Source organism: Macaca mulatta, chromosome 16, assembly GCF_049350105.2.
Source record: "Macaca mulatta isolate MMU2019108-1 chromosome 16, T2T-MMU8v2.0, whole genome shotgun sequence".
Taxonomy (NCBI): domain Eukaryota; kingdom Metazoa; phylum Chordata; class Mammalia; order Primates; family Cercopithecidae; genus Macaca; species Macaca mulatta.
The window spans coordinates 70,211,855-70,237,235 of record NC_133421.1 but is presented as its reverse complement, the minus strand read 5'-3'; the positions used below and the strand labels follow the sequence as shown (position 1 = coordinate 70,237,235).

General features: G+C 53.7%; 1 protein-coding gene across 3 annotated transcripts in view; it reads left to right on the top strand.

Annotated features, from left to right (window-relative positions):
• Positions 1–25,073, top strand: part of WNT9B (Wnt family member 9B) — a 37,889-nt gene extending 12,816 nt beyond the window's left edge. The window contains exons 2-5 of one of the 3 annotated variants that reach the window (XM_077972174.1): positions 10,340–10,596; positions 12,893–13,158; positions 14,558–14,861; positions 23,347–25,073. In XM_077972174.1, coding sequence (XP_077828300.1) covers positions 10,340–10,596; positions 12,893–13,158; positions 14,558–14,861; positions 23,347–23,651 — 1,132 coding nt within the window. In that variant the 3' untranslated portion in view covers positions 23,652–25,073. Of the gene's footprint in view, positions 1–10,109; positions 10,597–12,892; positions 13,159–14,557; positions 18,871–23,346 lie in introns of those variants that run through there. The other 2 variants (XM_077972176.1, XM_015119964.3) reach the window with 2 other exon arrangements.
• Positions 25,074–25,381: the final 308 nt, after the last annotated feature.

Sequence of the window (25,381 nt, the reverse complement as noted above, 5' to 3'; positions counted from 1 at the left end):
CCTGGAATTTGGAATTGTGGATAAAGGTTTGTGAACCTGTGGCAAACTTTGAGCCCATGTCACCACGAGAGGTTGTGCAAGCTGAGTTTTTTTTTGTTTGTTTGTTTTGTTTTCTTGATACAGAGTCTTGCTCTGTCGCCCAGGCTGGAGTGCAGTGGCAGGATCTTGGCTCACTACCACCTCTGCTTCCCGGGTTCAAGCAATTCTCCTGCCTCAGCCTCCTGAGTAGCTGGGACAACAGGCGTCTGCCACCACACCTGGATAATTTTTTGTATTTTTAGTAGAGATGGGGTTTCACCATGTTGGCCAGGCTGGTCTCAAACTCCTGACCTCAAGTGATCTGCCCCCCTCAGCCTCCCAAACTGCTGGGATTACAAGCGTAAGCCACTGTGTACCCGGCCTAAGCTGAGTTTTAAACAAAGACTCAGGCCAGATGCTTGGCTGGTCCTCGCTGGGTGTCACCAGGCTACCCAAGCACAGTTCTTCCCCAGGAAGTGAGGTTCAAAGGGAACCGGCCTGGGTCTCAGACCCCAAGGCAGAGGGCCCCACAGGGGCTGAGGACCAGGGCCAGATGGCCCCGAGATCTGGCAATGGGGAGAGCATATGCCAGCAATCTGTCACAGGGGAGGGAGGGTGTGGCCACAGTCAGCCTCCTCCAGAGCCACGCCCTCCCAAAGCCGGCCCAGCTTGAGCTTGGGAAGGTTTGGTGGCGGGGTAACGTTAGGTGGTAGCCTCTGCAGCCAGAGAGCAAGACCACAGTGAGCCCAGGAGGGTGGGACTGCAGGGAGGCTGAGGGAGAGCCCCGAGCTGCACTCCTTGCATGGGGTTAGACACCTAAGGGGCATAATATGCAGCCAGCAGGTGTCTGTGGAGCATCTGCTTGGGAGGAGCAGGCATCTGGCCTGGGAAAGAATGGATCTCAGGGTATGGAAAACCATGGCGTTTACCAAGGACCTTACAGGATACAGCTTTGAAGTGGAAGAAAGAAGTGTCAGCCATGCAGAACTGATAGCACTATATACACGAAAGTGGGAGAAGGCAAAGAAAGAGGAACGTTAGACGGGGATGGGGCTGGCAAGTAAGCAGGGCTTCCTGGAGGAGGCAAACAAACATCACATCATGCTAGAGCTGTGGGGGACCTCAGGATCACCTTTCCCATTCTCTGCATTTTTGAATCAAGTGTTAAAAAAAGACGTGGCTATAAAAGGTTCCAGGGGATCCATGACGGCTTTTGGATTAGGAGAAGGTATCCCAGGCAGAGGTTACGGCATGGAGGTCGGACCAAGTTAGACATGGCAGAGGACAGGGAGAGACTAGCCTGGCTGAGGGGAGGAGCCCCTTGCTCCAGCCCTGGCTGGCTCTGGGTTTAGGACAGTCCTAATGGTTCTATTCCCAAGGGAGCTGCTCACAACTACATTCATTCCAGCAGGTGTCCTGGACTACTCTGGGGGTGGATCCTTGATCAGGCAGGGAGGTTCCTGCTGTCCCTAGAACTGGGCGGAGGGTGTGGGCCATCCGTGGGACCTGTAGGAGAACAAGTGGAATCTGCAGCATGGGACATCTCTGCCTAGAGCCTGTGCAAACAATGGCACTGTCCTCATCGTTGAGGGGTCACGCACAAGGTATTCCCCAGATGCCTGGCCCTTTCAGGACCCAAGCCCAGCCTGAGCCTGCCTGTGCATGGGAAGAGGGTGATCAGAGCCCAGGGTGCATTCAAGAGCCTGCCAAACTAGTCAACGCGTCATGGTTAAATAACTTGGTTGGAGTCACCCAGCCAGAGTCACCCAGTACCCTGGTTGGGTAGGAACTTACTACCAGGAGTGCGGTTTCAGCCATGATTTGCCTTTCCCTGAAGTTCCCACCCACTGCCTCCTCATCCCCACACCAAGCTCCCCCAACTCCTTCTCTTCACATATCAGGCCCTCTCCTTTGATCTTCCCTCTATCTAGCCAAGTGTGTTCTCAAGCACTGACATTGTATCAGACCCTCACACTTTGGTATGAATAGGTAGGCCATGTAAGCCTGATTCCTGACTTTTTGTTGAAAAGAGACTGAGTCTCAGACCGGGGAAAGTAGCCTTTAGACAGAGGGTCTTTCTCTCCCTTCCTGGGGGCCCACCCTTGGGGCACGCAGGGGGTCAGAGGAGTCCTGACCAGGGTTCCTCCCCTCAAAACCTAGCTGTCTTGCGTTTCCACCACCTTAGATGTTTGCTGTGGTGATGGCTGATTTGGCTTCCCTGACGTGCCGGGTCAGCAAGCAGAAACTGCCAGTCCTGGTGGAAGCAATCAAGAGACCTGGGTCACAGGCCCAGCCCTGCTACCAAGCCAGTGGGTCGCCTTGGACGACCAATCTTGCATGAACTTGTGGGGCACCGGAGACCTGCACACTTGGCACACCCTTGCCCTCCTGCTTCCCCGCACAGCCTCCAGGACACCTTCCAGGAGCCAGCAGGGCAAAACTTCTGGGCCTGGTAACCTTAAAGGGTTTCTGCAGTTCTCATGTATAATGATTTGAATGGTGCACGTTTGGACTCAGCATAGGAACTGGGGGAGATGTTTATAGTCACAGACTTGTAGAGGTGATGGATCCTTCTTTGCAGGAATGACTTTGGGGACCCTCCGCAGCCACTGTGACACTTGACGCATGTGTGCCAGGGACAAAGACTTCCTCTCCCTGGCTTCAGCCCGAGCCTGAGTGGAGGGGGAGAGAGACAGGAGGAAGAAGAGGAAGCATTTCCTTCACAGATGTTGAGCTCGCCACACTCTAAATGCCGGGGATTGTTGAGATGCAAAGCATGCTCGCTGTGCGGGCTGCTCACTACCCGCTTCGCCCCTGAACACATCTCCCTGATGCCATCCCTTGCAGGCAGCCCAGTCTGTGGCTGTGAGACAGGAAGTGGGGCTGTGCTTGGAGAGACAAAGCCCACAGCTGGACCCGGCTCTTTCCTTTCTGAGTCAGGGATGGGTGGGGGACGAAGCTGTGGGGTGGGCTCCAGCGGGGAGGTGCGGCCAGATTCAGTCCTCAGGGTGGGTTCATGGGGATGGAGAGTGAGAGCTGGGGAGGGAAGGAAGGCTGGATTCAGGGGTGGGGGTAGGGAAGCCAGACAGGAGGAACAAGTGGTGTCAAGGTCTGTGGGTAGGCCAGGCACAAAGCTGATGCTCAGAAAAGTCCTTTTTGGTGTGTGTGACAGGGTCTTACTGTCGCCCAGGCTGGAGTGCAGTGGTGCAATCATGGCACACTGCAGCCTTGACCTCCTGGGCTCAAGCGATCCTCCTAGCCTGTAGCTGGAACCACAGGCACGTGTCACCATGCCCAGCTAATTTTTTAATTTTTTCTTTTGTAGAGACAGGGTCTCACTTACATTGACCAGGCTGGTTTCAAACTCCTAGGCTCAAGTGATTCACCTGCCTTGGCTTCCCAAAGTGCTGGTACTACAGGTGCGTGCCACACCCGACCAAAAAATCCTTTATAGTTGTACTTTTGTTTATTGATACGCAGTTAATAGAGGTATAAATGAATGAGCGAGTAAGTGAAAAGAGGGGGTGGAGAGAGTTGGGCATAAAGGTAGGAAGGTAGGAAACAGTGGCTTCCGAATGTGCCTGGCTTCAGGACGTCATGGAGGAGGTGCAAGGTGGCATTGGCTGCTGTAGAAGAGAAAGGCGTCCGGAAGGTGGAGGAGAGGGTGTGCTCATAGTAGGGGAAATCTGGGGCCTCCCAGTGTAAAAGCAGGAGGGGAGAGAAGCCTGGAGTTGGTGTTGAGCAGCCACCCTCACAGAAGGGCTGCCCAGGGCCATGGTGCCCTCTCTTACTGGGCCAGGCACTGCCCTCACTGAACTCCCCGCTGCTGAGAAGAGGTCAGGAGTGGAGAGCAGGGGAGGGGCTAGGGGTGTGTGTGTGTGTGTGTGAGAGACTGTGTATGTGTGTGAGAATGTGTGTGTGTATGTGTGAGTGTAGGTGTGTGTATGTATGAGTGTGAATGTGTGTGAGAGCAAGTGTGTGTGTGTGTATTTGTGTGTGTAGGGGGATCAGTGAGGGCCAGGAGACGTAGATTGAGACGTCTGAGATGAAAGCACAAAGGGCGCACTCACCATGCAAATGGCCCTGCAGCGGAAGCCTGTTATCAGGAGCATCTGATGGGGTTTTTCAGGGTGGAGGCCAGCACCCCGGGCAGCACAGGTTTTCCTGGTTCCCAGGCAGCTGCCTGCAGTTGGCATGGCCCTGGTGTAATGCACCACTCCTGGACCCTCCAGCTAAGAGTCCAAACACACTGGCATTACCCGGTGCCCTGGAAACCACCTGCCTTGTCCTGTGCCACCCACCCACCACATCCTGGGGATAGCCTCTGCCAAAGGCATCAGACCCTCTCAAGCAGAAACTAGGATGGGAGTAGGTGGAAGAACAGGGCCTGGAGCACTCTCAGGTGATAAGCCAAGCTCTCCACCCACCAGGTCTTCCCCACACAGCCTGGAGTGCTCCCTGAGAGCTTCCCCGTGCCTCGTCCTCACCCCCAGGCCTCCTACAGGCAGGATGGGACAGGTCAGGATCAAGTTCTCACCCGCATGGTGCCAGGAGTTCTGATCTGGGTCCCTGAGCAGCTACTGGTGTTTCCTCAAGGAGCCAGGCCATTTCAAAGATTTCTCTTCCTTCCCCTTCTTGGGGCCTTGAGAGACTTTGGAGGACTCCTGAATCCAACCAACTTCCCTCCAGACGGTGATCTTCTTGAGGGCAGGACTGTGTCCCAGTTGTACCTGTACATGGTAGGTGCTCAATAATGACAAATACTTATCTGGAGCTTACTGTATGTCAGGCACTGCTCTTAGAGCACAGAGAGGTAAAGCACCTTGCCCAAGGTAGCACAACTAGGAAGAGGTAGAGGTGGGATTTGAACCCAGGCAGTCTGGCTCCAGCCATGCCCTCCCATGAGTTAAGATGTATTTGTTTGATGGAATGAGCTCAGTTGGTGAGGCGGCAACCCTGAGGTCACCTCTGAGTGAGTTGGACCTGGTACCAGACTACCCAGGCCAGAACTGCCTTGAGGCACGAGATCCTTGGGCCCCACTCTCTAGGCTGGGGGTGGGTGATTATTGAAGGGTGAGGTCCCTGGGGTCCTGCTGATGGTGGACAGAGCAGTCTCCTGGGAGGCTTTCCCCCAAACCTGCGAGAGCCATCTTCTGCTTCCTTCAAGGTCACCCCCGTAGGGCAGCTTTAGCCACAATCGTGGGTGGGGTGTGTGCTGGGGAGTGTGAAAGGAGGTGCGGCAGGAGGTTTCAGGAGGGTTGGAAGAGATCTGAGGGTGGGAGTGTGTGTGAGATGAAGCCCTGAGGGGCACCCTTGACTTCTCCCACTCTAGAGAAAGACAGGCTGGTCTGTCAAGTGGTTGGGGGTACCCTGGGGTCCAAGCCAGAAGTCATTGTATGTGTGGAGGTGGGGGCTCTGGTCTTATGATCAACCTGACCACCAAGGACCATGGGGTGAGGGTGCAGAGAGCAGAGGGACACAGACTGGGGGCAGCGAGGGGAGGGGGCCGCTGTTCACTTGGGGTCATAGCTTTCTTAATAGGAAAAGAGAGGCTGGAAGTCAGCCTGGGGGAGCCTGAGACAGACAGGAATAGTGGAGGTAGCTGGGCCAGAGCAGGTGCAGCCTGATAAGAGTGGTAGCCCCAGGAGGCTCAGGAGCAGCTGAGCCAGGCAGTAGCCCCCAGCCCAGAAGAGCAATTAGCAGGTTGGCAAATAACCGTTCCTCTGCCCTTTAGTTCAGAACCCTGGTTACTTGTTTCATCTGATAGCATCTGACTGGCCACAAGGCAGCGTCTTCATTAAGACCCCCGTATTTGGCTGGGTGTGGTGGCTCATGCCTGTAATCCCAGCACTTTGGGAGGCTGAGGTGGGTGGATCACATGAGGTCAGAAGTTTGAGACCAACCTAGCCAACATGGCGAAATCCCATCTCTACTAAAAACACACGAAAAAACTAGCTGGGCCTGGTGGTGCACGTCTGTAATCCCAGCTACTTGGGAGGCTGAGGCAGGAGAATCGCTTGAACCCGGGAGGCAGAGGTTGCAGTGAGCCAAGATATGGCCACTGCACTCCAGCCTGGGTGACAGACTGAGACTCCATAAAAAACAAAACAAAACAAAACACCAAAATAAACACTTTTTTTTTTCTGGGTTCATAAGACTAAGGAAGCCCACTCAAATTTCTCCAGTTGTCCATCTTACCCCCTCGGCACTCAGCTAACTGTGGGTAATTGAGATGTCACAGAAGGACCCAGTGAGCGGTGTCTGCAGGCCTGGGATGCCAAAGAGTATGACTTCTTCCAGGGGATGACATGGTGCCTGCTGACCTCTGAGCAGGCTGGAGCCTGCCACAGCCAGAATTATTATGGGGTCTAGGAAGATACCTTCCCAGCAGAAGCCATGGGCTGAGCAGGTGTAGGATAATTCACTGTTTAGGAAAATAGATGGTCATTTTCTACATGTGATGCCATGGTACTATTTCTTCAAAGGAAATATGATCTCAAACAGCAACACAGAAAACAAACAGAGGGGAACTGGGTCTTTGGGCCTCCCGGGCTGTCTTCATGGGCCCCGTGGGGTTCCCAAGGCCGTGCCAGGGAGCCTTCTTTGAGAGCAGCCCTGGGCAGACCAGGGCCCAATGTGGCCTGAGGCCTCTGTGCGGTTGGCTGCCTTTCCTGGTCATTAATCGCTACTAAGTGTCATTACCACTAATAAAATTAACCGACTTGATACTGGACTCTCTGAGCCATCAATCTCAGGGTCCATTAGATGAAATTTAAAAAACAGATGCCTCTAGGGTGGGGCCTGGGGATTTGCATTCCACCGAGCTCCCAACAACGCTGGCCATGCAGAGCTGGGCACTGTTTGAGACCCACTGCCCCCTCCAGGGTCTCTTCCCCTGGGCATTGTGGACATCGTGGTGGGGTGAGGCCGTTCTGGAAACTGCAGGGTGCTGGGCAGCATCCCTGGCCTCCACCCACTCCATGCCAGAAACACCAAAAACAAAAACAAACAAACCAACCAACAAAAACCAGATGCCTGTTGAATGAGTAGAGGGGTTTGCTGGGTCTGGCTCCCAAGTGCAGCCTAGGGAATTCTGGCACTCCTCAGATGTCAGAGGTCAGAATCAAGGATGATGCCTTTAGTTAGACAAACCAACTCTGACCCTTCACCCCACACTTTAGGGGAGTCCCAGACAAGAACATAGCTTGGGCAGGGTGCAGTGGCTCACACCTGTAATTCCAGCACTCTCGGAGGCTGAGGCGGGTGGGTCACTTGAAGTCAGGAGTTCAAAACCAGCCTGGCTAACATGGTGAAACCCCGTCTCTACTAAAAATATGAAAATTAGCCTGGCATGGTGGCGCACACCTGTAGTCCCAGCTACTTGGGAGGCTGAGGAAGGAGAATTGCTTGAACCCAGGAAGTAGAGGTTACAGTGAGCTGAGATCACGCCACTGCACTCCAGTCTGGACCACACAGCAAGACTGTCTCAAAAAATAATAATCATGTTATATATCATGTCATATCATATGACATATAATGTAGCTATAATGATGTAATAATCATAGCTATTATTCTTTTTTTTTTTTTTTTAGACGGAGTCTCGCTCTGTCGCCCAGGCTGGAGTGCAGTGGCCGGATCTCAGCTCACTGCAAGCTCCGCCTCCCGGGTTTATGCCATTCTCCTGCCTCAGCCTCCCGAGTAGCTGGGACTACAGGTGCCCGCCACCTCGCCCGGCTAGTTTTTTGTATTTTTTAGTAGAGACAGGGTTTCACCGTGTTAGCCAGGATGGTCTCGATCTCCTGACCTCGTGATCCGCCCGCCTCGGCCTCCCAAAGTTCTGGGATTACAGGCTTGAGCCACCGCGCCCGGCTGGCTATTATTCTTAAAATGGCATATGAGGCAGGTCTTGAAGGATATGCAGCTTCATTGGCCAAAATTTCCATTACTCCCTGCTCGCTCCCCCCTCTGTCAATCAGCTGCTACCAGAGAGGTCCAGTTTCTGAAACACAGGAATTGTGTGAGCAAAAGTCGCTGCTCACACCAGCCCTCAGTGTGAGGAGGAGGACATTTGAGGGCAAGGTAGCTGCAGCCCCCAAGCTGCCCTCCACACTGGAAGCCAGTCAAGGCGTGGCCTCCTCAGCTGGAGTTGACATCTAGTTCTGCTCTGGACCTGCCAAGGGTCAAACTCTGAGGGTTTCCTGCCAGGCTGCAGGGAGGGGTTTGGGTGTAGACCTGGTGGACTGGAAAATTACCCATTTGCCCCCAGATTAATGATTAACGGGTCCCTGCCCTCACCCTGTCTGGGAGAGGAGCCCAGGGCCAGGCTGGCCAGGGGGAGCCCGATAGCATCTGTCTCTGCTCGGAGGTTTCGGAGATATGCTCCATGGTGGGCTGACTGCACCTGATGGGTGTGGAATCTACGGGTGATTTCTGAGGGCACCTGGGGCCTGGCCAGGCCACATACCCTCCAGTGAGGCTTCTAACTTCTGGGGCATACAGAGAGGGTGTGGCATCCATTCAGACATCCTGATTAAGGCAGGTGGCTCCAAACAGGAGAGCTGTGACCTTGGCTCAGAGGAACGTGGGCTTCTCTGACCACTCCTGGCTTGACCACAGGACTTACCTTGGCCAGTGGCACATAAGCAACAGTGGCAAGTGCCACATCCAAGCAGGAGCTCTAAGAGCCATTGCCTGCTTCCACCTTTGCTTTTTTTTTTTTTTTTTTCTTTTTTGAGATAGGGTCTTGCTCTGTTGCCCAGGCTGGAGTGCAGTGATGCGATCTCAGCTCACTGCAGCCTCCACCTCCCAGGATCAAGCTATCCTTCCACCTCAGCCTCCCAAGTAGCTGAGACTACAGGCTTGTGCCACCATGCCCACCTTATTTTTCTATTTTTAGTAGAGACAGGGTTTTGCTGTCGCCCAGGCTGCTCTCAAACTCCCGGACTCAAGCGATCCACCTGCTCGGCCTCCCAAAGTGTGGGATTACAGACGCGAGCCACTGTACCCAGCCCACCTTTGATCTTTTACTGGCTATGAGGCCAGGATGTCCCAGAACGGGGTTACTTCTTTGGGGCTGGGTCCTGGAATGATGTATATTCCACCCACACTGGGGGCGCCAGGGTATAGGACAGCAAACATTTTGAACCATCTCACAGAGAGCTTCTGGGAAGAGGGAAGGTGAACTCTAATTCGAATTCCCACCCTGCTCCTGATCTGTTGTATGACCAGGCCAGTTACTGCCTCCTCATAAATCCTTCGTTTCCTCATCTGGACAAAGGGGAGACTCTGCTTGGCTAGAGAGGAAAGCATCTTGCAAAATGAGAGAAGTTTGGGAAGCTCCAGCTAGTAGGAAGGTAGGCCTGCATGTCCCAGGCACTGTGCTTAGTCCATGTCATATAATCCTCCCAGCAACCCTAGGAGGTAGAGAAGATTATGCTGCCCAGTTTCCAGAAGGGAAAAAACCAAGGTGTCAAGATTGCATAGCCAGAATGTCAGCCTTAGAATTGGGCAGCTTGGCTCCAGAATTGATGAACTTTCAATCCAGGAGAACAAGAAGTCTGGGATTGATGGCCTGACGGGAATTCAGCTCCTTCACCTTCATCTAGCCATCCATCAGTCCATCAGTCCTTCCTTCCTTCCTTCCTTCCTTCCTTCCCTTCTCTTTCCTTCCATCCCCTTGTCTCTCCAGGCATCTATTTGTTCCAGGCACCGAGTGGTCGGATGGTTGAAGATCTATCTGGGAATTACGGAAACATGTTAGATTGGTATGGCATTACTTGGGCAGCAGCATAATGTAAGGGAGAGAGGGATGTCAGGGGACCTTGGCTGGGTGTCCGCTCGATGTCCACATCCCCTCTGCCTGCCCCCTCTTAGGAATGTGGCTCTCCTGGCCAGGCAGTCAGCAGTACTCTGTGCATCGTTTCCCAGACTTCCCAGATCACAAAAGCTGCCCAGGGACTGTGGTAAATATACAGATTACCAGGCCCAGTTCCAAACCAACAGACCCAGAATTGCCCAGCATGGATCCTGGGAAAGCATATTTTAAATAAGCACCCCAGATGATTTTTCTAACTGGGCCAGTTTGGGAAATAGGGTGGATAAGAAGAGCAGAGACTGGAATCTGGAAAACAGGATTAAAGTCCTGCAGCAACCCTTGTTACGTGAACCTTGGTTTCCTGTAAAATGGGGACGGGACCTCCAGGGGGTCAACCTGCCACCCAGAAGGGCAGTAAATGAAGCCCCTGAGGAGGCCCCTTCCCTTCACTTGCCCGTCACCACCATCCCCAAGGCTCACCCGTCTCCCTCCTCTCGCTCTCTCTAGCCTGACCGGGCGGGAGGTCCTGACGCCCTTCCCAGGACTGGGCACTGCAGCGGCCCCGGCACAGGGCGGGGCCCACCTGAAGCAGTGCGACCTGCTGAAGCTGTCCCGGCGGCAGAAGCAGCTCTGCCGGAGGGAGCCTGGCCTGGCTGAGACCCTGCGGGACGCTGCGCACCTCGGCCTGCTTGAGTGCCAGTTCCAGTTCCGGCATGAGCGCTGGAACTGTAGCCTGGAGGGCAGGACGGGCCTGCTCAAGAGAGGTGGGGAGGAGGGCCAGGGGAGGAGGAGGGCTGGGGGAAGAAGGCTTCAGGGAGGAGGAGGCTGGGAGAGGTTGCCCTTTCCTTTTTCCTGGCTCCTGTGTCCAGGCCACACTGCCCTTCCTGCCCTAGCACAGTCCCAAATGAGAAGAGTCCTGGGAGTTAATGAGGGACAGTTGAAGGCCAGGTGTGGCCCAGCCTCAGGTTTGGGGGAGCAGAGGAGCAAGGAAGATCCAAGAGAGAAGGAGACACAAGCCTATTCCTGGAGGAGCCCACAGATGAGATGGGGGTCCCCCAGTTGTCTCCCTCTGCCACACACACACACACACTCACACACACACACACACACAGGCACAAAACAAGGCACATGAAGACGTGAGGATGGGCGGCAGCTGGTTCCAGGCCTGATGACACGAGCCAGGCCATGCATTTGTTCACTCCTTTATCTGTCCCTTTGTTCATCACATCCATCGATCCATCAGTCCCTCCTTCCCTTCCACTCCCATTCTACCTCCCTCCCACCTCCACCCACCCACTAAGCATCTGTGGAGGCTCATAGTGAGCCAGGCACTGTGCCAGATTCTGAACAAGACCCCAGCTGCCCTCGGGAACCATGCAGTCTGGAAGGGAGAACACAGATCACCATGTGACTCCCTCGCCAAGGGGAAAGGACTTTTGAAGGGGAAGGACGAGGGAATGTGGCTTGAGGACACAGCTCTGGGTGGGTCTCCCTGTCAATTGCCCCTTAAACTCTGACTGCAAGTTGCCATTATAAATGGAACTTCCAGGCTGGGTACAGTGGCTTGTGCCTCTAATCCCAGCACTTTGGGAGGCTGAGGTGGGTGGATCACTTGAGGTCAGGAGTTCAAGACCAGTCTGGCCAATATGGTGAAACCCCGTCTCTACTAAAAATACAAACATTTAAAAACTGCAGTTGGCTGGTTGCCGTGACTCACACCTGTAATCCCAGCACTTTGGGAGGCCAAGGTCAGGAGTTTGTAACCAGCCTGGTCAAAATGGTGAAACCCCATCTGTACCAAAATACAAAAATTAGCTGGCATGGTGGCAGGTGCCTGTAATCCCAGCTACTCGGGAGGCTGAGGCAGGAGAATTGCTTGACCTGGGAGGTGGAGGTTGCAGTGAGCCAAGATCGCACCACTGTACTCCAGCCTGGGAGACAGAACGAGACTCTGTCTCAAAAAAAAAAAAAAAAGCAGTGATGCTGTACAGGGCAGCCATGCCCCTCCTAGGCCAGCTGCTCTCCACGGTCTGCAGCCAAGCTAATAGCCTCTCTCTGTGTCTCTTGTGGGATGTCACCAGCACCCAGATGCACTGGAGGGCAGGTAGGAAGTAGTGAGCCGGTGGGAGGCCAGCTTTGGGCCACACCCAGCAGAGAGGAGAGCAGTGGTCCCAGAGTGGGTGGGATGGTCAGTCTGGGGCAAGTCAGCCAGGAGACTCAAGGTCACTCTGTCATTGGGCCCATTCCACAGTGGGTAGCAGAGAATGACATTTGAGAACCATCATGCCTCACAGGAAGCCCCCGGGGCTTATCTCAGGGGCCTCAGACATAGACTGGTCCAAATGGTCACACGCTGACTCAGAGTCAAAATGGCAAGTTTAGCCCCAACTGTGCCTGCACCAGTTTTCTGAGTAGCTTCTCTTTGCATCTCAGTGTTCTGAGAGGTGGAGGCCGTAGCCCCTGGCCTGCCGCCCTCTGGAAATCTGGGCACATACTCCATAGTGAATTTGTAAGTTCCATTTATTTATTTATTTATAAATTTTTAAATTTTTTTTGACATAAGGTCTCCCTCTGTCACCCAGGCTGGAGTGCAATGGCACAATCTCAGCTCACTGCAGCCTCCACCTTCCAGGTTCAAGTGATTCTTCTGCATCAGCCTCCTGAGTAGCTGGGAGTATAGGCATGTGCCACCATGCCCAGCTGATTTTTGTATTTTTAGTGGAGACGGGGTTTCACCATATTGGCCAGACTGGTCTTGAACTCCTGACCTCAAATGATCTGCCCGCCTTGGCCTCCTAAAGTGCTGGGATTAGAGGCACGAGCCACTGCGCCCAGCCTGGAAGTTCCATTTAAATGGCAACTTGCAGTCAGAATTTAAGGGGCAGTTGACAGAGAGACCCACCCGGAGCTGTGTCTTCAAGCCACATTCCCTTGTCCTGCCCATCATGGCACTGCCACCACCGCCTCCTGCCCTCAGAGGGCAGCAGGCAGCCTCTAAGCTTTCTCCTTCCCTCTCTTCCCCCTTTCCTCCCTCCCTATACCCCTGGGTGCCCGATCCAGGCTTCAAAGAGACAGCTTTCCTGTATGCGGTGTCCTCTGCCGCCCTAACCCACACCCTGGCCCGGGCCTGCAGCGCTGGGCGCATGGAGCGCTGCACCTGTGATGACTCTCCGGGGCTGGAGAGCCGGCAGGCCTGGCAGTGGGGCGTGTGTGGTGACAACCTCAAGTACAGCACCAAGTTTCTGAGCAACTTCCTGGGGTCCAAGAGAGGAAACAAGGACCTGCGGGCACGGGCAGACGCCCACAACACCCACGTGGGCATCAAGGTGAGCATGTCCCTGGCTGCCCACAGTGCCTTCCCACCAGGGTGCAGAGCCAGGGAGCAAGGCTTGAAGAAGGCCAGCACCCCACCCCCCAAAACAGATGAAGAGCCATGAACTTCATGAAGGCAGGATGAACTTCACGTCTTCAACCAACATTCCCTTGGCATCTACTCTGGGCCATGACTGGGTGCCAGGAACACAGCGGAAATAGGGAAGGGTCATGAGTGTCATCGGTGGGAGCAGTGGTCAGCAGTGGGAACCAGGCTTAGGACTAGGTCTTGGTGAAGCAGGGAGATGTTTGGAGAGGGGTCTCCATTCTAAGGACCGGGCCTTCCTGGAGGTCCTAGAAGCCAACATTGTTTGATAACCTCCATCTAGAGCAACCTCGCTCCTCCTCCATTTTATGGGTGGGAAGATAGAAGTGGCCCAGAGAAGGGAAGGGGCTGAGGTGCACAGTAGTGGGAGGCCTGGAGGGTGAAAAGTATCTTGGTCTATTGAGGGGAGGAGGCTGGGAGACGCCAGTGCTTTAGCTGTTTACGAGATTAAGTTCTGAGTTGTCATCACTGAGTTGTGAACCAGGACTGCTGTGTTCAATCACTGAGTTGGTGTGAACCAGGGCTGCTGTGTTCAATCACTGAGTTGGTGTGAACCAGGGCCGCTGTGTTCAGTCACTGAGTTGGTGTGAACTGGGGCCACTGTGTTCAATCACTGAGTTGGTGTGAACGGGGGCCGCTGTGTTCAGTCACTGAGTTGGTGTGAACTGGGGCCACTGTGTTCAATCACTGAGTTGGTGTGAAATGGGGCCGCTGTGTTCAGTCACTGAGTTGGTGTGAACCAGGACCACTATGTTTAATCACTGAGTTGGTGTGAACTGGGGCCACTGTGTTCAAGCACTGAGTTGGTGTGAACTGGCGCTGCTGTGTTCAGTCACTGAGTTGGTGTGAACCTAGGCCACTGTGTTCAAGCACTGAGTTGGTGTGAACTGGGACTGCTGTGTTCAATCACTGAGTTGGTGTGAACCGGGGCCGCTGTGTTCAGTCACTCAGTTGGTGTGAACCGGGGCTGCTGTGTTCAGTTGCATAAATGGTCTATTCTACAAGAACTCCAGGCCAAGGGGAGGAGCTGGGACTGAGACCTGGCCCACTCTGTTGTCACCAAGGCATGCACATTGGCACAGTACAGGGCTGTCTCTGCCAAGGGGAAGGGAGTCTTTTACTATTAATAGTTTGCACGAAGGTGCCTCATGGCTAGCTTGGGTTCTCTCTTTCCCCCTCATGGGAACCTTCCTCTGTCTCTTTCCCATTCTCCTGCCGCTGCCTTGCTGGGGTTGGTGCTCTAGGGGCAGGCTCTGGCTGCTGGGCCCAGGCCTCTGACCACACCTCTTTTCTGCCTCCCCCCACAGGCTGTGAAGAGTGGCCTCAGGACGACGTGTAAGTGCCACGGCGTGTCAGGCTCCTGTGCCGTGCGCACCTGCTGGAAGCAGCTCTCCCCATTCCGTGAGACGGGCCAGGTGCTGAAACTGCGCTATGACTCGGCTGTCAAGGTGTCCAGTGCCACCAATGAGGCCTTGGGCCGCCTAGAGCTGTGGGCCCCTTCCAGGCAGGGCAGCCCCACCAAAGGCCTGGCCCCAAGGTCTGGGGACCTGGTCTACATGGAGGACTCGCCCAGCTTCTGCCGACCCAGCAAGTACTCGCCTGGCACGGCAGGTAGGGTGTGCTCCCGGGAGGCCAGCTGCAGCAGCCTGTGCTGCGGGCGGGGCTATGACACCCAGAGCCGCCTGGTGGCCTTCTCCTGCCACTGCCAGGTGCAGTGGTGCTGCTACGTGGAGTGCCAGCAATGTGTGCAGGAGGAGCTTGTGTACACCTGCAAGCACTAGGCCTACTGCCCAGCAAGCCAGTCTGGCACTGCCAGGACCTCCCGTGGCACCCTTCCAGCTGCCCAGCCGGCCTGCTGGGCAGGCAGTCATCACATACGTGCATAAACCGGCATGTGTGCCAATGCACACAAGTGTGCCGCTCACCACCATTCCTTGGCCAGCCTTTTGCCTCCCTTGATACTCAACAAAGAGAAGCAAAGCCTCATCCCTGAACCCAAGCGTCTCCAACCTTGTTGAGGACTTGGAGAGGAGGGCAGAGTGAGAAAGATGTGGAGGGAAATAAGGGAGACCAAGAGCACACCAGGACTGAAGTTTTGGAGGGGAGAGAGGGGCTATTCCATCTTGCTTCCTGGGATGAATGGCTTGGAGCCAGCATGTTCTTGGAAGGTGAACTGCTGGGCTGGGAATGCCAAGGCAGGCAGTGCCAGCTGGAAGTGAAGGTGGGATCCTGGCTGGGATGGGCCAGTTGGGTCCTGTGGCCCCACTCAGGTGCAGTGAGCTCCAGGTGTCACACACCTCCACCACTCCCCTGGTTTTGCTGTGCCAGAGATGGGGAGAAAGCCCAAGCAGTAGAAGCCATCCATTCAGAGAAAGGAGAGCTTTCTGCGCTTGAGTGAACCCAAGTGAGATCTGTGTCCTGGAGCCCTGTGTCCTTGTTTTGGCTTTTCAAATATGCCTCGCCTGAGGCCTTATTCTTGTCTTGAGAGCTGGGTTATGCACACTCACCCAGATGTGCTCAAAATGACCACCAGTGCAGGTAAGGCAGGTGGGAGAATCAGTCACCAAGGCGGGACTCAGTGAGTGACCTGAGGTTGAACAGGGAGACAGCGGCCCCTCCCTGTGTTCCTTCCTGGTCAAAGGAATCTTTACTCCCAACCCAGAGGAGGAGGGCGACAGCTTCCTGGTGCCTGGCAGTGACGTGGCACGCTCAGTTTCTCAGCTGGCTCTTGAGACAGCTTTGGTGACTTCCTGTGGCTGGGGCCTGCCTGGTCTGTGATGCCGCCACACCAGCTGAGTTCACAATACTGAAGACCAGCAGGCTCAGGAGCTATGACTTGAAGTTACATTTCTATTCTTGCGGCTGCTCATTTAATTGAGGCTTTTGCCCTGGCTGGGGTTATAGGTGCTTGAGTCCTTGCTAAGCCTGGCTCCTGGGTAGCCTCCTTCAGTGCCTAATGGCCTCTCACTCGGCCCTCACTTTGGCTCTTACTTGAGGAGACGTGACTTTGATCATTTCCTCAGATCCTGTGGACATTTTCAGCAACACCTGCCAAGGCCCTCTGTGAGAGGAGGAGAGACTGGCACCTCCGCACAGGCACACATGGATGCACAGCCCCTGAACCAAACTGGGGGTTCCCGTTGCACACGCCTCTCTGGTTCAGGATGAAGACCTTGCAGGGGTCACTTTGCTGGAGGCGTTGTACTTCCCCAGAGTGGGGCCCGATGCCAGCCAGGAGGAAGTGACTTCTTTCGGGAAGCCCTTGGCCACTTTGCTGGCCCTGCCACGCCCCTCTGTCAGCTTCCTTTCTCCCTAAACCTAGAATTGCTGACCCTTCACCGACACAGGAAACTTCAGAATCAGCTGAATGCTCAGAAACCTCTCCTGTGCCAGCTCCAGGACAAAGGCCCACACCCTGGGCCCCGGCCAACTCCCTGAGACCTCCAAGGGCGAGGAGGAGCTGCCCAGTCTCCAGTGGATCAGGGCAGTCTGGTGGATGCTGGAAGGATTTTCGACTGCAGAGGCTCAGCCGAGAAGCCAAACTGACCTGCGCCCCTCTCGTTAAAATGACGTTGCTGACCCAAGCACCTGGCCCACACCTTGGCAGACGGAAAACGGGGAGAGGGCTGGTTCTCTTGTTTCTTCCGCTTTCCCACAGCATGGAGAGACTTTCTCTGCCTTCCCAATGCATCTTGCTCCTCTGAGACCCCAACTCTGCCTCCACCCAGGCTCGGTGCTGGGCATAAGGCAGCAGGGACCTCACTGGCAGAACAGGGGGCCTGGGAGCAACTTGGGGGCCAGAGCACCCTGATCCACCAACACGCCACCCACATTCTGACTTCATGACTGGCAGTGCCAGGGTCACGGGAGGGCAAAGGGCAGGCTCTAAGGCATCTAGGCAGTGGCTGGCTGCTGACATGGACACCCCAAGTCAATGGCACAGTGCAGGTTCTGAGGGCTCCTTGGCTTGTGGGGTCTTCTCTGTCTGTCTCTCTCCCTCTCTTCTTCCTTGCTCTCATCCCTTTCTTTTCCAGTTACCCCTAAAGACCCACCTCGGCCCTCTTGGGGCCCCTGGGGACTAGAGTGACCACTGACCCCTCATTCTACAGCTTTAAGGGAAATGCTCACAGGGTATTTTTGTCTACCTCAAATATATAGTTTTTAGAGCAAAGGAGAATAATTTATGTAGCTAAGATATATGAGAAAGTATTTATATTATTTATATAGTTGCTATATTTCATGGACAGCACAGGTGGGGTTTGTGTGTTTTCCCAGAAACCCTCTGGGGAGATACAGCCTGACCTGACTGGGTCCACCACTGAGCAGGAGGCCAGGTGGCCGGGAAGGAGGTCGAGCCTGTATCCCATGACTGGGTCTGTCTCAGAGCTGGTGAGCACATGTCCCCTCTGTGACGAGCCCTGGTGGGCTCCATCCAGACCCTCCTTGTGATGTTTTTATAGATTTTCTGCTCTTCTGGGTCCAGGCTCCCTTCTTCTGCTCTGGCAAAAGTGTCTTGCTCATAATAATAATGACAACTAGAATGCCCACACCTGGCATTTGTAAAGCACTTTGCTGTTCAGAAACAAAAACTTTTACCCCTCTCATCTCACTTGATGTCTCCGTTATCTCTGTGAGGTAGGTGGGGCCACATTACCGTGGCCATTTTGTAGATGAGGCCCAGAGACGGAGAGCTGTGCTCAAAGTCACAATGAAGAGACTTGTTCAGTGATTATTTACGGAACGTCTCCATAGACCAGGCGCTGTGGGCTGACTTCTCCGAGCCCAGGAGTCCCAAAGCCTGGATACCACTGTGAGTCCAAGAACTCAGGGAAGCAGTTCCTTCCCGGGCTGTGATCCCGGCCTTTCGGATCTGGATGGCATGTTGGCACTTCCTCCAAGTGGAGTCCCATGTCTCAGGGGCTGAGGCTGCCTGAGAAGGCTGGAGAGACCGGAACCCCACGGAGGCCACTCCAAGGGGTCCTTCTGCCCACATCGCCCATGAAGGTTGGGCTACACCACCGGGCCCCTCCCAACCTACAGATGAAATTTGTGTGCTCTCATTTGTGTTTTGCTTGTAAAAATTCATTGCTTTCCACTGGATTTCTGGCTACTTTAGCAAAAGTCAGCTGCACTGGCAGACTGGGCCTGCATTTCCTCCTGGCCACAGGCAGCTAGGGCGAGGGAGCCTGTTAGACAGGATGCCCTGAGTGCCCCATCGCTCATGGATGCTCCTGCCTGCCTCTCAAGAGCACATAGTCCTGTCCCCTGGTCTAGATAAGCCCAGCTTTCCTGGTACCCTTCATCCCCTGGCAGACAGACGGCCCTGTGCCAACCCTGGAGATTACTTGCTTTTGAACCTTTCCTTTCTCAAAAACCATGAACTTCCAATGCTTTTTGTCTCAGGACACTTTAGAATAACAATGGAAACCATCACTTATTGAGCGCCCCGTATGTCCATTTATTCAACCAACGATTATTTAAGGATCTCTTATTGAGTGCCAGGCAGCATCCCGGGTGCTTGGTACAGCAAGGAACAGGACCAAGTCTCTGCCTCATGGGGCTGACATCCTAGTGGGTGAGAAAGACAATAAACCAATAAATGACATGCCAGTTATTTGCATTGACTTTGTCTCAATTTATTGCAATAACTTTGCACACTGGACATGTTCCCTGTAATGGAGAAGGAAATGGAGGTTGTGAGATGAGAAGCCTCCTCATTGCAACTGGCAGGCAGTGGGGCCAGGATTGGAACACAGATCTCCCAGCCTCCAAAGTATGGGATTTTTCCTCTGTACACTGGTATAGGTCGGGCAGGGATGGATCGCCCCATTTTATGGATGCTGGGTAAACTGAGGCCTAGAGGAAGGAAGTAACCCATCCTGGATTACACACCAACTCAGACCAGAGCCTGGGTCCTTCCTGGAGGTGATAAGCGTTTCCGGAGCCCTCATGCTATGGCAAGCAGCGTGGGTCAGGGTGGGGTGGGATGAAGCCAAGCAGGGGCCTTCAGGGACCTACAGTCTAACAGGAGAAATGAGAAGCACAGCCATGCAGTGGTTTGGGTCATTTACACATGAACCCTGTGTCCCATTTCTGGCCACAGTGCCTTCCCAACATGCTTTGGGAGGCCTCACCCATCAGGATCCTCCTGGCGGTCTGAGGGGAGAGGAGGCGTCTTTCTGAGCCAAGCACAACAGAGTGTGCCTGTCTCCTGGCTCAGGCCTGCCCTGCCCCAGTTCTTCAGCCCTGCTGGGGTCCACATTGCCTTACCTGGCTCCCCAGGGCGGAAGGCAGTCCAGCTTGCAGGGGCCTACATTTCCACTAGCATCCCTGTCCTAACATGCTCCTTCTACCCAGTGTTCCTGGGCCCGGAGACCAGCTGGCTCTGAGTAATGACAGACACGTCCGCATGCAGCAGCAGGCTCCAGTTTATCAAGGGATTTCTCATCTGTTTCCTCTCTTGAATCTCACAAGCTGGACACCCCTCTTCTCTTTTTACAGATAGGGGAATTGAGACACAAAATGGTTAAGTGACTTACCAAAGGCTACATTGCTAACAAGTGGATCCAGGCCTTTTGCCTCCAAACCCCATATTCTTTCTACCATACACCATCCTCACCTCCTCTTGTCCCCATCTGAGCCTTACTTTGCTCCTACTCATAAACTGGTTCCCAAACAGGCCCGCAGACCTCTCCACCTCCAGCTGCTCAGTGCCACCATCTTCCAGGAGAACCAGGGCTTGTGGAGACAATCACTAGGTGGGTACCCTACCCACAATATCCCCTTCCTTTAAAAACAGCCACATGTGCTATCTCTCTTTGCATATGCAATATTTATCTTGTTGAATCATTTGTGAGACCTTTGCAGACACCGAGATACTTACATACTTTATCATGTATCTCCTAAGGACGAGAACATTCTCCGACAGAACCACAAGGCCATCACCACATCTAAGAGCTGTAACATTGACACAAATTCTCTACTACATAGTCCACATTCAGACTTCCCCAATTGTCTCTCAAAATGTCCTTTATAACATTATTTTCTGGCCAGGTGCAGTTCATATCCATAATCCCAGCAATTGGAGGGGCCGAGGCAGGAAGATCACTTGAGCCCAGGAGTTTGAGGCTTTGGTGAGCTGTGATTGCACTACTGCCTTCCCACCTGAGCGACAGAGCGAGACCCTGTCTCTAAAAAATTAAAATTAAAAACATTTTAAAACATGTTTTCCTGGCCCAGGATCTACTCAAGAATTGCACATTGTTGTTATGTCTCTCCACCTCCCTGTAATCTAGAATAATCCCCTGCTTTCTTTGCTTTCATAACAGTGATAGTTTGAAGAGTTCAGGCTGCACGTCTCATAGAACACCTCTCAACTGAGATTTGCCTGATCGTTTCCTTATACTTGGATTCAGGTTAAACATTTTGGTAAGAAGCTGCTTGGTTGGTGTGTATCCTATTCTGTGCATGCTGTTAGGAGCCACAGGATGTTTCACTCTGTCGCCCAGGCTGGAGTGCAGTGGCGCAATCTCGGTTCACTGCAACCTCCACCTCCTGGGTTCAAGCGATTCTCCTGCCTCAGCCTCTAGAGTAGCTGGGATTACAGGCTCACCCATGATGGGGATGGGGACATTCTGGAGGAGAGGCACTGGGGGGAAGCATCCTATATGCCTGCCCCCACCCTCCCCATTTCTTTCCCATTCTTGACTTCACCCCATCTCTCACCAGTTCCTTCTTGCAGCCGATCATGCAGCAGACACTGATTGGTGGCCTACGGTGCACGAGGCACATGACGGGGTCCTAGACGCCATGGTAATGAGACTAGGTCCAGCCTTCAGGGAGGTCCCAGACAAGGGGAGAGACAAGCAAATAGATGGCTGGCATGCACGGTGTCCAGAACTCCAGTAGCTGGCTCTGTGCAGGCTCCACTCCACACAGGCACTCCTGTGCGGGCCATTTCCTCACATTCCCCTCTGGGCAACCCCAGAGGTCCCCAGGGGTCCATACAACCACGAGCCCCATTTTTTTTTTTTTTTTTTTTTTGAGACGGAGTCTCCCTCTGTCTTCCAGGCTGGAGTGCAGTGGCATGATCTCGGCCCACTGCAAGCTCTGCCTCCTGGGTTCACGCCATTCTCCTGCCTCAGCCTCCCAAGTAGCTGGGACTACAGGTGCCTGCCACCACGCCCGGCTAATTTTGTTTTTGTATTTTTAGTAGAGACAGGGTTTCACCGTGTTAGCCGGGATGGTCTTGATCTCCTGACCCCGTGATCCGCCCACCTCGGCCTCCCAAAGCGCTGGGATTACAGGCATGAGCCACTATGCCCAGCATTGTTTTTTGTTGTTGTTGTTTTTGTTTTTTTGAGATGGAGTCTTGCTTTTGTCACTCAGGCTGGAGTGCAGTGGCATGACCTTGGCTCACTACAACCTCCGCCTCCCGGGTTCAAGTGATTCTCCTGCCTCAGCCTCTAGAGTAGCTGTGATTACAGGCGCCCGCCACCACGCCTGGCCTTATTTTTGTATCTTTAGTAGAGACAGGGTTTCACCATGTTGGCCAGGCTGGTCTCGAACTCCTGACCTCAGGTGATCAACCCACCTTAGCCTTCCAAAGTGCTGGGATTACAGGTATGAGCCACTGCGCCTGGCCTATGATCCCCATTTTATAGATGAGGAAACTAAAGCTCAGAGAGGCTCCCTGGCCACGCAGTAAGTAGCAGGGCTGGAAATGAAACAGCTTCGTCACTGTCTCTTCCGGGGAGTGCAGGGCATGGCCTGGGGACAGACAGAAGGGGTATGAGGGAGTTGCAAGGATTCAGGGTGACTGGTGGCATCTTCTAATCCTGCTGCTTGGTCCTCCTTGTCTTCTCCTCTCTCTCTTTCTCCCCACCCTGCATACCTGTGGAGAGGAGGCTGATGCCTCTTGCGCATCTTATCCCCCCACTCCCATCCCTCCTCAAGTCCCCAGGGGCTGTGGGGCCCACATTCCTCGCTGGCTCTCTTGGGCCCATTAGTGTGTTTATGCTGGAGCTGTCTCAGGGGAGCTGAGCCCCTACCCCTGCCCCACCGTCCTCCCACCATGGAGAGTGGGCAGTGGAGTGGTGGAGGCCGGGCAGAGGCGCGGGAGAACCTGACTCAGCGTCCGAATTCCTGCCCCCACGTCTCAACAAGTCCAGGGTGGCCAGAAGCCTGGGGAGCAACGATAGCCCCCCGGACCCCCACCTCTTCCCACAAAGCCCCTCCAGAGCCTGACAGGCTCTAATCTCAGCTGTCTTCATGCAGCCAGCCCTCCGAGCCTGGGGTCACCTGACGCCGACACATTTTAATTCAGAAGCTGATTTCTGCTTGTTGGCAACATGTCATTTCTGAAATTGCTTTCTCTGCCCAGAGGCGGGAGATGTCAGAGCTGTGCAGGTGTTGCAGTGGTGCCGCCCCTGCCCCACACCCAGCCCCCTCCCCAAGTTCAGGAAGGATTAAGGGGCGTGAGGGGGCACACAGGAGATCCTCAAGCTCTGCTTCTCATGTTTCCCCAAGGGCTGGGGGCCAGGGATGGGGGATGCCTGGAATGGCCTCTGCTTTCCTTTCCAGGCTGATGACAGAGGCCCAGGGTTTGGTAAATGGAGTTGCTGCTCTGCCAGTACTGACAACAGCCACAGTAGTTGTTTTGCGCAGGCTGCATACAGGTACCAAGTGCTCTGCAGAGCACCTCTCACGTGCATTGTTGTATTCGAATCTTATGACAACCCTCCAATTTGGTGTCATCCCTCCTTTGCAGCTGAGAAAACTGGGGCTCAGAGAGGTTCGATCACTTACCTGAGGTCACACAGCAAGTATGTGGCAGGGCCAGCGTTCAGACCCAGGGAGGGCAACAGCTGGACTGGGATTGGGAGGTCTGGGAAGGGAAGGGAGAGGCCGTGGAGCTGGGAGGACTATGGCCTGGCTTCTCCTATATTTGCTTCCTGACTTGGTTCAAATATCTCCAGTGAAATTTGTGAACTCCCCCAACTTCCCAACTCCTGCAACCCATCAAATAGTTATTTGCTCCCTCTTTTATATTTCCTTAGTTTTTTATTTTAGATGAAGTCTTGTTCTTGTTGCGCAGGCTGGAGTGCAGTGGCAAGATCTCGGCTCACCGCAACCTCCACCTCCGGATTCGAGCGATTCTCCTGTCTCAGCCGCCTGAGTAGCTGGGATTACAGGCATGCGCCACCACACCTAGCTAATTTTGTATTTTCGGCTAATTTTATATTTTTAGTAGAGATGGGGTTTCTCCATGTTGGTCAGGCTGGTCTCGAACTCCTGACCTCAGGTGGTCCACCTGTCTCGGCCTCCCAAAGTGCTGGTGTGATTACTGGTGTGAACCACTGCGCCTGGCCAGCATTTGTTTTTGTTTTTTTTTTTTTCTGAGACAGAGTCTCGGTCTGTCACCCAGGCTGGAGTGCACTGGCGTGATCTCTGCTCACTGCCACCTCCACCTCCCAGGTTCAAGCGACTCTCTTGGCTCAGCCTCCCAAGTAACTGGGACAACAGGCGTGCACCACCACGCCCAGCTAATTTTTGTATTTTCAGTAGAGATGGGTTTTCACCATGTTGGCCAGGCTGGTCTCAAATTCCTGGTCTCAAGTGATCCGCCGGCCTCAGCCTCCCAGGGGTGCTGGGATTACAGGTGTGAGCCACCGTGCCTGGCCACCTTAGCATGTTGTGTATGTCTTGAGTGACAGTCATTTGTCAATATTGGCATCCTTTGTTTTATTGGATGAATGAATGAACAAATGAGTTTATAAATCTTGTTCTCCATATTGTTTACCCATTCTTATTTCTCTCACTGGCAGTGTCCTGCCATAGCAGGCTTCCTGGTGTAGATGGCACCACATCCCTTCCTGACACACGGGCTCCTTATTGCCCATGCTACCTACCCTTTTCTCTTCTCCCTTTCCTTCCCTTCATTCCCCCTGGCTTTCCCTTCCCAACTCTCAGAATCCCTGGCTGCCTCAACCACAAGAACAAAGCTGTGCAGAAGGCTGAACCTGGAGCTTCTGCAAGGTGAGGTGGGGAATGAGCTAACCCAGCTGGAAAGCAGCCTGCTGGTCCCTGGGAGAGACGGCGCTTGGGCCGACCCACCCTCCCCAAGGTGGTCCCCCCGTCTCAGCTCCACCCGCTTCCCCAGATGAACTTCTTTCTCTCCCTCCAGCACTTCAGAGGACACACAGCTGTGTGTACTTGACCCTGGGCCTGGGCTAGTGCTGGGGACATAGCCAGTCTGGCTGATATGGAGCCCAGGACAGAAAGCCATCCTCACCCACTTCATGCACTAGTTGCGTTGGTAACAAGCATTAACTTTATAACTATCCCATTTACTGCAGGCATCAACCTATATTAATTGGTGGGGGTGGAGGTTAAACTAGAGAAGACATCAAAGATGCATAGAATTATTGGGCCCCTTCCAATTATTCAGTAAGATTTGTAGGAGGCCATTAGTTTGTACTGTGCTCCTGTAATGGACCCAACAGACCAAACAAATATGGAGTCACTCATGCTAAATGCAATTAACTTAGGAGTATACTCCTAAGTTGCAAAAAGTTGTAACAAATCTCTGAGTTTTGGGGCAGTTACAGCAGCTGAGCATTTGTCAATGTAGGTGGCCAGGTGATTCAATTAAGGATGCTGAGCTATAACCAGTTAAGCTGTATCTACATCTCACTTCTGTTTTCTGTCCATAAATACTGCCTGATCATGTTGCTGGTTGGAGTTCTTTGAATATGCTGTGGTTCAGAGGGCTGCCCAATTCTAGAATCATGAATAAAAGCCAGTTAAAATCTTTAAACAAAATTTGTTGTCATTTTGTCTTTTGACACCATTTTACAGGTAGGCAAAGTGAGGCCAGGTGAGCAACAGCATCTGTTTTTTTGTTGTTGTTTTTTGTTTTTTGTTTTTGAGACCGAGTCTCACTCTGTCACCCAGGTTGGAGTGCAGTGGTGCGATCTCAGCTCACTGCAAACTGCATCTCCTGGGTTCAAGCAATTATCCTGCCTCAGACTCCCAAGTAGCTGGGGTTACAGGCATGCACCACTATACCTGGCTAATTTTTGTGTTTTTAGTAGAGATGGGGTTTCACCATGTTGCCCAGGCTGGTCTCG